This window comes from Anabrus simplex, chromosome 8, assembly GCF_040414725.1.
Source record: "Anabrus simplex isolate iqAnaSimp1 chromosome 8, ASM4041472v1, whole genome shotgun sequence".
Taxonomy (NCBI): domain Eukaryota; kingdom Metazoa; phylum Arthropoda; class Insecta; order Orthoptera; family Tettigoniidae; genus Anabrus; species Anabrus simplex.
Window position 1 is genome coordinate 44,338,860 of NC_090272.1, and position 15,071 is coordinate 44,353,930.

At 38.7% G+C, this 15,071-nt stretch overlaps 1 protein-coding gene across 1 annotated transcript in view; it reads right to left on the reverse strand.

The window, feature by feature from the left end:
- Window positions 1–15,071, reverse strand: part of Grip128 (gamma-tubulin complex component 5) — a 334,747-nt gene that overhangs the window by 18,654 nt on the left and 301,022 nt on the right. Inside the window, exon 14 of the mRNA XM_067152174.2 lies at window positions 8,894–9,094. Coding sequence (XP_067008275.2) covers window positions 8,894–9,094 — 201 coding nt within the window. The remainder of the gene's footprint in view (window positions 1–8,893; window positions 9,095–15,071) is intronic.

Below are 15,071 nucleotides of genomic sequence, written 5' to 3' on the forward strand. Positions count from 1 at the left end.
TTGGCCACCTCACCTGGAGGCTTGCACCCCCAGATCCCCTTTGCTTGCCCCCACCCCAATGGTCTTGTCACTAGCCAATGGTTTGTCCAGATTGATATTTTATAGCTGTAAACTATCTCTCATCATCTTCTGTGTTATTCAGTAGCCATGTATAAAGGTGACATCGGCTAGCCTGTGAGCTCATCAGATTCGCCACCATGTTGCATCTATAACCTATACTTCATGAACCAGGTATGAAGTTTCAGAGCTTTATCAGTGGCAACAGATTGTGTCATGCCATGGTGGATGATAAGAGTGGCCTGGTACATCATTTTCAAGATCAAAATAATAATGTTGTGTTTTGCTACTACATAATTCACCAAATCGCAGTAAAGTGTCTCCTGAGTTGTCTGATGTTACAAGTACAGTCACTCATATGGTTAATACAGTATTTTATGTGAGAGATCAGAGTCAACCTCCTCAAGGAGCTCGGGGCCATGCACACAAATCTTTTGCTTCACAACAATGTTTGCTGGCTTAGCAAAGGAAACAGGCTTTCCAGACTCTTTGAACTGAAAGAGAAAATCAGAAGTTCTCTCGACGGGTGTGATGTTCAAGACAGTGACGAGAAACGTGAATTAATCAACTTCCACAAGGAAAAAGAAACAATTCAGCAGGTTGCTTTCTTGAATGACTTTTTAACTACTTAATCTTATCACTAATTCGCAAGGATCAGGAAAATGTGTACATGAACAGCATGGTGTGGTACAACTCTTTTGAGCTAACTAGGTCTCTTTAGACATGATATAGGCTTTTGGGCTTATGTCATGTCAAGAAAATAAGGTGAAATTCTTTATGTTTCGCAGAGAACTATGCTCTGCGTCATCAGAAGAAAATCTTGACTGTCCTCGAGAGAGGCTTCTAAAACAATGAGCTTTGAATTTAGACATTACCCAATAGAAGTGGAAATGGTGCGTTCCTTCATCACCGGACGGCTCCTCAGATGCAGTACAGCGCTAGCATTCAAAGCGGTAGCTGACAGAACCATCATAATCAGTCTGAGAGGGTCACATAACATAACAGGCGTACGCACATATGAAGGTATGACATTGATACAAGTCTGGAATGATAAGGAAAGTACAAATTTGGAAAACACAGGAACGAAATAACAATAGTGAAGGGACAGGGAAGGGGACTACCTACGTAAATCTTTAATGGCTGGAAACCAGGTATTACTTAATTGATAGCCAGTGTCCCTGTCGAAATTGTTATGATTTCTACGTATTTCCATAGCTTCCCGTAAAATCCTGGACCTGTAGTGTCTTGTGTGAGTAAGAGATTGAGCATTTTGGAACATTTCATCATGACCCGATGATAGAGCGAGCTCAGCTATTGCTGATTTGTTTGGCTGGTTGAGACGAATATTACATTCATGTTCCTTCATACAAGTACCAATGGACCGGCACGTTTGGCCAATGTATACCTTACCACGAGTACAGGGAATTTTGTATATCCTAGGATGTAAAAGTGGGGACAATTTGTCCTTGGTTTTACCCAGACTGTGAGCAATTTTAGTGATGGTGCCAAACACTGTTCTTATATTGTGTTTGCGGAGGACCTTGGCAATTTGATCTGTGGTGTTATGAATGTAAGGCAGGTAGGCAGTTCCCTTCACTTCTTTGAGCTTTGCTTGGTCATTTCTCTGGGATGCAGGGCTCTATGAATCTGCAAATTACTGTAACCATTACCCTTGAACGTGACTTTGAGTGTGTCCATCTCCACCTGGATGTTTGATGATTCACAAATTCGTCCTTGTTTTTGTACTGGATGGTGGTGAGAATCTGCATGAAGATAGCGATTTGTGTGGGTAGGCTTATGATAGACGGTATGTCCCAAGGAGCCGTCCGATTTCTTTCTTACTAGAACATACAAGAAAGGAAGGCATCAGTCCGACTCCATCTCCATAGTGAATTTAATTGAAGGATATTGCTGATATAGGTGGTTTAGAAATAGATGAAGTTTCTCAGGACCTTCTGTCCAGACCACAAATCTATCATCAACATACCTCCACCATATCATGGGTTTCACGGGCGCCGAAGCAATAGCCTCCTCCTCAAAATGCTCCATAAAGAAATTAGCCACTACGGGTGAAAGTGGACTTCCCATAGCCACTTCATCCATCTGTTCATAAAAATTCCCACCCCACAAGAAATAGCTGGACGTCATGCAGTGGTATAATAGCTTAGTAGTGTCCTCAAGGAACAGGTGTTCAATGAGAGACATGACCAAGTCAATCGGCACTTTAGTGAACAAGGAGGACACATCGAAACTCACCAAAAGTGCATTAGGTTGAAGGGTTATGGTTGAAAGCTTGTTGACAAAATACTGAGAGTCCCTGACATGTGATTCAGTACGTCCTATGTGTGGCTGAAGCAATTTGCTTAGGTATTTAGCCATAGCATTCGTAGGAGAACCTATCGCACTAACAATAGGTCTGAAGGGAACATCTTTTTTATGGATCTTAGGAAGTCCATATAATCTAGGTGGCATAACGCCCCCCCCCCCCCCCGGGACAGATGGTTAGCCTCCTCTTTTGGAAGTGAAGATTGCCTTAAGAGCTTCACGGTGGCGGACACACGAGTGGTAGGGTTACATGAGCTTAGTCTGCAAACAGGCTGTGACAATATGGCCAAGATCTTATTCTTATACTCGTCAGTGTCCAAAACCACTGTCGCATTACCCTTTTTATCTAAGAACTGAAGGAGGAAAGAATTAATTTTCCCATATTTCGTTTATTATCTTGTAACAAAAACTTATTGCAAAAACTGTCACACTTCTTGTACCAACTAAAGAGAGAATGTGATGAACGATTCTCGCAGTTCAACAAATTGGAAGACTTTTTCAGGTTGTGATGAAACCCTTTTTCAGGACCCTCAGGGAGAATGGTGTACTAGAGCAACCACAATGTGGAACTTTGACAAGGCAGAATTACAGATGGAAATGCAACAGCTGAAGATGACAGAAGAAAGAGCAGAGAAAGTTGATGTGTTGTTCTGGCTCTCTCAAGAGAAAATCATACCCTAACTTGTGCAAGATTTCTAAATATGTGCTGATAATCCTACGGTCCACATGTGTTTGACAAGTGTGTGAAAGTATGATTTTCACATCCAGAATAACTCATGAATACTCGAGGGACAACTTAATCATTGCTCCACCTATTTTATTCTATAACTGTTAGACTCTTCCATCTGCCGAAACTAACTTTGAGTAAATAAATGTTTAAACCAAACTTGTATTTAAATTGTTTCTTTTGCAAAAGTAATACTGTTACAGTATGTTTTCTCTTTCAGGCAGTTTATAAATGTACTTACTCAAAGTTAGTTTTGGCAAATGGAAGAGCCTAACAGTTCTAAATTAACCCATTCCCGTGCAATGATGAAATTTCCGTCATGAGTCTTCGGTCCGCACTTATATGATGATGGAAATATCTGTCATACTGCGGAAGTTATTAATCATTGCCGTGGATGTACAATGTACCTTAGAGATGTTTATTGTTGTATGCTTCCATTCCCGCTTTTCACAGCCTGACTGACTGTTATTTCATTATCAAATAAGTTACCACAGTTTGTCATGTCACTTGGCGTAGAACATAAACAAAACATCATGGTTAACTCATACGATGTTGAACGTGATAAGATCGCACATTTTTAGAGGACAGTGACTACGTGACACATTGTCTGAGCTAAGTGATGGTGAATTATCTTCAGCGAATGCTAGTGAAAGTTCAAGTGAATTAGAGAGTGATATTAAAGAATTTGCATCAATTGGTAATGAGCTTAACCTCCAAAATTGGAACTGGTCAGTGGCGGACAATCTTATGAAAAATGGTGAACTGAATGCTTGCGTAAGATGAAGACTGGGTGAGAATCCAGGAAAGGTTGGCATTTTGGGTGAGTTTCCACCTCAAGAATTCTGGGAACTTGTTACAAACGAAACAAATGCTTATGCTGCTAAGGTACTTCATGAAATTGATAATAACCCTAAAAAAACCAAAACTTATGATGAAGAAAAGTGGTTTCCTGTTACAATTGATGAACTGAAGGCTTAAATGTCTGTGTATTTTGATGTCCCAGACTAAATAAAGCCTTCAGTTCAAGAAAATTGGACCAAGAAGCAGGTTCTTTTGCTACTGGCTTTACGTCGCACCGACACAGATATGTCTTATGGCAACGATGGGATAGGAAAGGCTTAGGAGTTGGAAGGAAGCCGGCCGTGGCCTTAAGTAAGGTACAGCCCCAGCATTTGCCTCGTGTGAAAATCGGAAACCACAAGAGGCAGGTTCAACGAACGCCATTTTTTTCTGAAGTGATGCCTCATAGTCAGTTGAGGAGCGTACCTAGATTTTTACATTTTGCTCCAGATTCTCCACAGAACACCAGTGATAAACTCAGGAAAGTCAGGCCAGTATTACAGCTATTGTTGGACAAATTTCAAAGGATGTATATATACCTGGGAAAGAAATCTGTATCGATGAAAGCCTAATGAAGTTTCGAGGGTGGTTGTCCTTTGTTCAATTCAATCCTTCAAAACGGGCACATTTTGGCTTCAAATTCTATAAGGTTTGTTGTCCTGAAACTGGATACTGCTGGAATTTCAAGATATATGTTGGAAAGGAAGGTGAGAATGTTGCTGGGGCAGGCGATGGCTGGAAATTGCCATGTAGTGAGAAAGTTGTGCTTGAACTTTGTAATGAGCTGCTTGTACATATAATTTAATTGACAAAGTTTTAATCCACCTACTCAATACTATACAATAATTGTAATGCCTATGTATACATTACAATGTATTAGGGGACTAGTTTTGACCCTGTGTGGGTCATCATCAGTCTAAATAAGGTATACTTTTTATTTGTTGATATCCAGGAACAATATTTTGTCGTAAATTGAAAAAAAGTAATCAAAAGTAAAATGTGTAATGTGATAACATGTATATAAAATGGTGAAATGCATGAAATGTTATGTGAGATAAAATTATATCGTGGTACTGATCCATAGATAGTGGAATGTTCAAGTTTACATATTGCAGTGAGACTATAAATATAGTACCACACGGATTATTTACAATAATGGTTGAAATATTGCACTTTATATACACATTAAAATTGCCTAGTAATAAGGTACAAAATGCCGGTCTGAATATAAAGTCCAGATGCTTCTAGTGAATTCTATCGTTCCATTACGTCTTCTGTCAAATACTGAATATATATTATGTACAACATTGGCGCAGAGGGTATATTTCTTGCTTACAGTCCAGTATTTATGATTCAGAAAATGTGACGCAGGCTGAATATAAGTGACTTCTTATCATACAAAGAGTTCTGCATATGATGGGCGGTGAAATTCCCAATCCAAGATGGAACCAATGGAACCTTGTGCAGCAATGTGATCGACCTGACCAGGTATGATAAGAAGTCGCTTATATTCAGCCTGCATACATTTTCTGAATCATAAATACTGGACTTTAAGCAAAATAGATACCCTCTGCACCAATGTTGTACATTACATATATTCAATATTTGACAGAAGATGTAATGGAACGATAGGACTCACTAGAAGCATCTGGACTTTATATACAGACTGGCATTTTATACCTTATTACTAGGCAATTTTAATGTATATATAAAGTTCAATATTTCAACCATTATTGTAAATAATCAGTGTGGTACTACATTTATAGTCTGACTGCGATATGTAAACTTGAACATGTCAGTATCTATTGATCAGTACCACGATATAATTTTATCTCACATAACATTTCATGCATTTCACCATTTTATATACATGTTATCACATTACACATTTTGCTTTTGATTAATGTTATCAATTTACGACAAAATATTGTTCCTGGATATCAACAAATAAAATGTGTACCTTATTTAGGCTGATGATTACTCACACAGGGTCGAAACTAGTCCCCTAATACATTGTAATGTATACATAGGCATTACAATTATTGTATAGTACTGAGTAGGTGGATTAAAACTTTGTCAGTTAAATTATATGTACTCTTAATACAATATGGAACCAATAATGAAATTCATAACCTTGGATGAGCTGCTTGGATTAGGACGTACTATTTATGTGGACAACTGGTACAGTTCTTCAATGCTTTTCAGTGAACTACTTGTGCATAACACCAATGCTGTTGGAACTGTAGGTAAAAACTGAAAATTCATGCCACCACACTTTGCAAGAACAAAACTAAAGAGAGAGGAGATGATTTTTGCTTCAGCAAAAATGAGTTGATAAAAGGTATGTCCATTTCTTGTCAAAAGAGCATGAAAAACTAGATTTTGTTGAGACCACAAACAAGAGGGAAACTTAACCTAAAACCAAATATGGCTGTGGGTTACAATTTTGGAATGGGTGGTGTTGATGCACATGATCAATGTCTTGCTTCATACCCACTAATGAGACGGTATGCCAAAGGGTATAAAAAGATATATTTCTATGTGGTTGATATGTCAATGTTGAATGCTAGTGTTATTTATCACATGCTGAATCCCAGCAAGAAGAGAAGTTTCTCAAGCTTCAGGACTGACATTGCAGAGCAACTTTTGGAACAGGTTGTTCTGCCTGATCACCAGACCAGGGGCAGGCCAAGTGCTGCAAGCGTACCCCTAATATTGCAAGCTAAACATTGGGGGCATTTCCCTGTGAAAACAGAATCCACTGCAAACAAGAAGAGCCCATCCAGAAGGTGCAAGGTTTGCTATGACAGTCACCGAAAAAATCCCCAGGGAAGGAATAGAGATGAATCCCGCAATGAATGCGTTAAGTGCAAGGTAGCTTTGCATACTGATGACTGCTTTAAGCTCTATCACACCGTGTTGAACTACTGTCATGTGTAGTTCTGTATACTGTTGAGATAATTTGTTACAAGTATAGTGATAGTTTTCAATGTAAATGAAATTGCAATGCATGGCCAGTTTATTCTCTGAAAAATTGCACCTGAATGGGTTAACTGAGTCAAACTTAAAAGAGACAGCTTCCATCTATTTTAGTTATTAGCTGGAATGGTGGGGAAAGTTCACATTTAGGATTAAGTTTGGAATCAGACATGCTGTTACAGACATTGTAGTACTTCCCCAAGCATGTGGAACAAGGTTGGCATGGGATACGTGCAATGTCTGAAGTAAATAAAGTAATTATTCCTTCAGATGGAATATTCAATACTTAAATACTGAATGGTGAAAAATATATAATATTCCATATAAAGGAATAATTATTTTATTATAATTCAATACACAACCAACACAGTATTCAGCAAATGTAATGCATGGAGTGTTTGAACGTGTCTGACAATCAAAGAGGCAGCGTGTTCAGGCATGCATTCAGACGCATGGTTGATATTTTGAGCACATCTTGTGTTAGAATGCAGCATCCTTGCTGAACACCAACATGGTGATAGATACTCAAAGTTAGATGTGCCAGGTAAGGCTATTATCCATACTATGATTGACCGTAGGGCATATGTTCATAGAGATTTTTTGAGTTTCTTTGGGGTGCACTATCCACTCCCTTATTACTTCCCGCATGTTTGGGAGCACCCTGTATAAAGAGGTAACAATATGAAAGAGAACACATAACAGGATGAACACAATGACAGGTCAGTGAGATGAGGTGGCAATAAATAATGTGTAGAATATTATATAACTTCTCACTGATCATTTATTCTCACAATCAACCAGCTGACTATTATACTCTCATTCATGTGCTCATATAATTCCTTTCACTCACTCACTCACTCACTCACTCACTCACTCACTCACACATTAAAATTTAAATAATACATCTCTTTATGCACAATTGAAATTTAGATAACCTATCCTACCTTTGCTTGGTCCAAGATAGACATTCAAATGCATAAAACAAAATCTAATTCAGGATGTAGTGACAGATGACAACTTTTATCCAATGAATAATATGAGGAAGCTCAATTATGTATGACACTGTCCCCGTGGTGGCCATGATTGTTAAGGCGTCAAGTCTATATGGTCCGACGACGTGGTTAGCCGGTTTGAGCCCCACTGGTCGAAAAAGATTTCACCATCCGAATGTTGATTGGTAGGATAGGAGAGTTATGATAGTATACAATTTCTAATCACTGGATTGCATACCAAAAGTCTGGATTCAATTCCAAACCTCCCCATAGTGTTCATACGGAATGAGGTCATATGGCATTGATGGTGATTCGTCCATCAAATGGGGATGTTAAGCCTTGAGTAGACCCTTTGGCGTTATTTGACAGGAGCAGGCCATGTGGTGACATCTGGTTTCACCCTCTCCTTATAAAATCATTTCACACCCAGATGTACAGGTCGCCCATGGGCGTAAAACAGAAAGACCTGCACCAGGAGAGCCAAACACTCCTGACTCTATAAGCTATATCATAAATTATAAAAAAGAAACCACTTCTAAATGGAATGTGAAATACAAGCACAAATAGGCTCACTGTGTTAGTCCGCAATCTCGCTGCTAACCGGGAAGAAAAACTGAACATTACCGAGGCTAATGGCTTGCTCCCCAATCTAATAAATCAAGTGATCATAAATATGTCTCTCGGTCATGGCCATCCATCAACGGTTGCTAATTTCAAATGACCACCAGCCATAAGACAGCCTGGTTGTTAGGTAACAATGTCTGGCCATCCACCCATACCTTACATCACAGCCTGCACAGTTGCTGAAGTTAGTTACACTTCCGCCAAACATTTTGTGACGCTAACTACCATAAAAGTTTCAGATGATTCCCAGCCAGAAGACATATTTATGTCACTTAGTAGAAAGAGAAACCATGACGTGCTATATGTACTGTACTGAGATAAAAATAATAATAATGCTGCAACATCTTACCTTCGACTAATGTGTCTAGATCCTTGGCTTTCTCTATGCCCCGTTCAAGTTCTAGACTCAATGAGTGAAGGACTTGACCCATAAGGTAAGTATGGACACTGCCCACAGAGTGTAGTAGCCAGAAACGTAGGAACTTCAGTAGATTAATTTTCCTTGAGAAAACAGCCTCAGAGCTGCAACTCACTCGTTCAGTCTCTAAGTCTAGGAAGATAATTAAGCAAAGAAAATGTTTGTCAAACTCGAGATGAAACAAACATGCAATTTATAAGAATTAAGAGTGCAAAGTTAGTTAAAAACAAAGCAATGAATTAAATAAAGAATTTCTTTTTGTGTTTCTTTTAGTTCAAAGTTCATTTTAAGCACTCTTACAGCTATATTTAATTAAAACATGTGCCATAGTATACGCACTGAATTAGTCGTAATTCTACAGAGTTGCTGAATGTTAGAAGGGTTTTAAAACGCTCCTGTTAACCAATCACTCGGCATTGTTAAGTTTTTAATTTTTTCTTTTTGGTGCATTGGATAAATTTGGCAAATTTGGTTATTCATAAATAACAAGTAAGCAAGATTATCGTTTTGTTACCATAATCATCACCACGGGACCTCAAGTTTATAAAGAAATCCAAACCACAAGGGTGTGACTTTTCATATTGATACTCCCCCATGCAGTGGCTAGATTCGCACAGTTTTATATTAGACTACTGCCTGGGGTAGTGGCTATCTTTCTAATGACAAAGATAGCGACTATCTGTATGTAAACACCTGGGATAGTATTAGCTGCAGTACTAGCCCTAAGTGTTTGAGGCAGGATAGTGGATATGAAGGCAGCTGTTCGCTATCCCACTGTGCAACCCCCACCACAATATTTTCACTGTGCTGCACGTTCTGTTGCATACCAGCCCAGTGTAAAAAGCAGATGGAGAGCATTATGGACAAATGGTCTGTGCCCTGATGCAGTAGTTAAATTCAGCCTTGCTTACAGCAACACCTCTGGGCCCAAATAATTTTAATAATAATGTTATTTGCTTTACGTCCCACTAACTACGCTTTAACGGTTTTCGGAGACGCCGAGGTGCCGGAATTTAGTCCCGCAGGAGTTCTTTTACGTGCCAGTAAATCTACCGACACGAGGCTGACGTATTTGACCACCTTGAAATACCACCGGACTGAGCCAGGATCGAACCTGCCAAGTTGGGGTCAGAAGGCCAGCGCCTTAACCGTCTGAGCCACTCAGCCCGGCCAAAATAATTTTGCACCCCGTTCCTTTAACTTGGTACGACAAAATTGCAATTACTATTATTTTTATATAACGAATAAACTAATACAGTAGAATGCCTCCAAGGTAAAGGTAAAATATCAAACATTAATACCATTAAATAACAATCACAATAATAATAATTCAACACAGAGAGCATACGCTTGTCAACTCTGCACAACTGGCTACCCCTATCTTAAACATTAACATGTAATCACAATGAGAGTTTAAATTCTTATTAACCGCTCATTTCCATGCTTCCAATCATTGAAGCCAGTTGTTGCCAATTGGGATGTCCCTCCAAAACGTTTACAAGGAGTATGCGGTTGTCTTTAGGTGGCGTTGATTCGCCGCCCGTTTGAATAAGTTGCAGTCAGAAGTCATCTTGATACCCGTATGCAGAACCAAGGGGGCTGTGTTACAACATTGTGGTGGTATTTATAATATTACAACAGACAGCTTTCGCATACATGGAATGGAAATTCCGTTATATTGGGAGCTTCGGCTTAAATATACTACGAAAGTGTGTGCATTCAAAAAACTTGTTTTCAAACTATTAGAGCTTTGCCACCTTGGTCCCAGGCTAAATACGGCTCTGGAATTATGGCAGGAGAAGCTAGTTGGAGCAAAAAGGATGTCCCGTTTCTCCCTGACAACTTCTAGCAAAGCTTTCTTTCCCATGATCAAAACTTTAAAACTACCGGTACCACAATTATACTGTCAAGTTCGCAGCAAAAAATAAAGCATTAAAATCATGGAGTATTATACAGTTTGCCCGTGGAATAAACTTGATCGGATCACTCATCCACAAAGACTCTTCACTTTGCAAAGAAACTGAAAAGTAACACCTAGATCACGGTGAAACAGAAAGACTTTGCACTTTGCAAAGTTGAAAAGTTGCAGAGTTCGTGGAACAGGCCCCATGGCACATCAATGGCTCCACATTCACTGTTTCATTGATGCTATGCCCTTTGTGTTTATACAGCTGCTCTCCTTTTCTTAAGATAGTGTGGTAAATGCTGTTTTTCTTCTTTTCTATTTTGCTTTACGTCGCAGCGACACAGATAGGTTTTATGGCGACGATGGGACGGGAAAGGCCTAGGAATGGGAAGGAAGCGGCCATGGCCTTAATTAACCCTCTTAGTGCCAGGCCCGGGTGCTCACAGTATGCCAAGAGTGCCAGACAGATTTAGAGAATTTTGCAGGTTCTCACTCTCTGGACTAAATAGTTCACAAATGTTATAACTATGACTTGAAATTTTTATTGAATGTTAACAACAATACACTCTTACTGCTGAACTAAATTAAAACACTAAAATGCCCTTGGGTATTTTGAAAAAAAATATTTTCCAAACAATTTTCAAACACCAAAATTTAAAAATCAGAAACAAAACAGAAAAAACAGAAAATTTAACTCAACAATATATATTGATGACTATTTTGCAATGTCCTATTTCAGATGAACAAACATGTAAAGATTCACATTTTTATCTTGAGTATTTTAAGAGTTATGTACAGTGGTATCGTAATATACAATTGGCATGGCCAACAATGGGATCGAACCTGGCACATGGGTTGTAGTCTGGATAACCAGATGTTGATAGATTATCATTGTTCACAAGATGAAAGAATCTTAAGATCAATTGAAATCTGTTACTTGAGAACATATTTCCAAACTATGGAATATAACGGGAGTATTTTTTATCCAATAAGAAAATATGCTCGGTCTTCTAGCTATACCCATTTCCAACAAAACAGGAATGAAAGCCTTCATTTCAATCAATGTAACCGGGCGCCATTGCTGTGGTCTGGCATGTGGTGACAAGACATGATTTCTCATATCGGTTTGTCTCTGTAGTTACGAGGTTCCATAACTGAGCCGTGAAAAATAAAATAAAAATATGCTATAGGTTTGCGTCTGACGAAATCACGTGAGGGTTGGTATTTTGCATCTTGACCTAATTGAATTTCACGGAAAACATGAAATTTTTGCTGTTGGTATTGTTACAGCCATCATCATCAGTAATGTCACTCAGACGATCATTACCACTTTCGATGTTTACACTTGGACAATGAGCATGTGGTTGAGTGTTTACAGAAAACTCGCCGTTATCACTCCAAATAACACTTTCACTTCCCCCTTCCTCACTTGTTGGGGGAGTGAATTCCTTATCTGAGCCTTCATCATCCCCTTCTTTACTAAAAATTATTAAGATATACAGCCAGTTCGTCATCGTTAACAAAATAACTTCTCCCGCTAGTCGCCATTTTACACACGCGGCATGGAGATCATACGTCGTAGATGAACAAAGACTTTGGAAATTCAGTGCATGATAACGAATGAATTTACGCACTATCTAGCGACGTAGTTAAAATCTAATGACAATTCTCTATGGACTGGACACATAAAATGTTGCAATCTAACGGCCCAAGTTGTACAAACTCGTATAGAATTGCGCGCTATCCAAACAACGATATATCGTGGTTGGCACTTTACGCGTAGATACGAAACAATGCTATATCGTTGTCTGGCTCTCTATGGGTTAAGGTACATCCCCAGCATTTGCCTGGTGTGAAAATGGGAAACCACGGAAAACCATCTTCAGGTGCGTGGCAAATGGACTAGCTACAACGCACAGTGCCTACCCCTAATAGGGAACTAGCTTAATATAAACCAGCCTTAACCCATTCCAATCTGGGTCTGAACATCCCTAACAAACGTGCTGGACTGGGCATTTTTAAGGATTTAAAAAAAATTATCATAGTACCTATAAGAGATATTTGCAAGATTCTTTTTCTTTATGCTTGTTTGAGCATCTAGCAATGAAAAATGTTGTTTTTGTTTCACGTCAGATATCACTTGCAATTTTAAAATTGTTTATGTATTATACCATGTTTACATTAATAAGAAATTAAAATGAAGGCCCACCTATTCAATATGATGTCAAATCACTTATACAATCATAATGAATGATATTGAACAGGTGGACTTCCATTTAAATTTCTTATTAATGTGAATGTTTGTCAATACGGATCATGATGGAGTTTATATCGTACGATTATACCATGTTTCGCGAATGAAAAAGAAGTCTGATGGATTACTAAGTAAGTATAGGCTTCTAAAATACTATTATACTAGAGGACCTGTGCTGCTCTGCAGCATTCATTATAAATAGGTCAGATAGCTCTTCTTGATATGCCTGTCGTAATCATGTTGTTTTGCCCGCCCTTTTCAATGATTTTATGAACATTTAATAAGAAGCACATTGCGGTATGCCAACAGTTCTTAGTCAGAATCAATCCATTCTGACATCATATCGTCTGCTTGGTAAAAATCTATCCATATACAGTAGTCTCGCTAATCCAAACTAACTGGGACCGGAGTCTGTTCGGATTACGAAAATTTTGGATTAACCGGAACATATTTTCTAATAATAATGTTATTGTATTTTCGTCCCGCTAACTACTTTTACGGTTTCCGGAGACGCCTAAGTGCTGGGATTTTCTCCCGCAGGAGATTTTTTACATGCCAGTAAATCTACTTACACGAGGCTGACGTATTTGAGCACCTTCAAATACCACAGGACTGAGGCAGGATCGAACCTGTCAAGTTGGGGTCAGACAGCCAGCGCCTCAACAGTCTGAGGAAAATACAGTAGTTTCTACAATACAGTAGATACTGTAATTTGAAAAGTCCATTCTTTAGCAGTTACATTAATAAAATACTGTATAAAATTACAGTAAGTTAAGTACCCGTAGAGGAGAAAACGACAATGAAAATGACATTAGCGAGTGGATGGAAGCTGACTGTCATAAATTACAAACAGATCAAGAAATTGTAGATATGGTGCAGAATGAATCTGGAGTTGATGAGGAACAGAGTGACGACAAAGATCACAATGAACAACTAGTGTCACATTCAGATGCCGAGGCAGCCTTAGAACTTGCCGTACACTACGTCGAGCAACACTCCACTGCTACGCCCACTGATGTGATGTTTATGAGACGCTGGTTTAACACTGCATCTTCGGGTAGGTTCCAATCACTACGGCAAAAGAAACTAACGGACTTTGTAAAGATAAACGACCAGTGATTGATGGTTTATGATGTGTACATTAAGTTTATATGTTTACATTAAGTTATTCTAGTAAAATATGACTAATAAAATGCAAGTAAATCTTCATTCTATAATATGTTTTTTCATTTCAATAAGGAGAATTAAAAAAAAAAAAATTAATATTTCAGTTCGGATTACCCGGACTTCCGGATTAACGGGACTCTAGTGCACTTGCTTTTTTTAATCCTGCAGTTCTTGATGTAAAGCTTGGTATAGTGTTGTAGATGGAAATGGTATTTTTATCTGGACATCTTCTATATAAAACGGTTGTCTTGTGAGCTCATACGTTAGTCACGTTTCTTGCTAGGCAGAGAACTTTTTAAAGATACATGGCCTTCGCTCTTTCTAGTGTAGCTAGGTTATCCTTCGATAGGTGTTCCCAGATAATGTCTAAGGCGTATGTCATGATGGGGTCTGTTTGTACGTAGACCTTTTCCTTTTAGCAGCATGTAAGTTATTAGGAATGCTTTGCCATCTGTTGAATATATTTGGAAACTGGGAGAGTTTAAAGAATCAAAGAGTATCTAGCAGGAATTAGTATTCTTCAGTGATCAGAGGAAGCGTACATTCCCAGGTAGTAATCAAACATGGCTGCATGCAATGACATTACTAAGGATAATAATGAAAGTGTTAGTCGCTTAGCAACGTGCTAAGTACAGAATGTATTGTGGGTTAGGGTAAGCCTTTGCCTGCAATTACTGGAGTGATCGTTTAATGATTTGATTTTATGATTACTCAAAATCAATAAGGCAACACAATTTTACCACCAGGTAAGACACCTGCTGTGGGATGAGCAAATACCCATG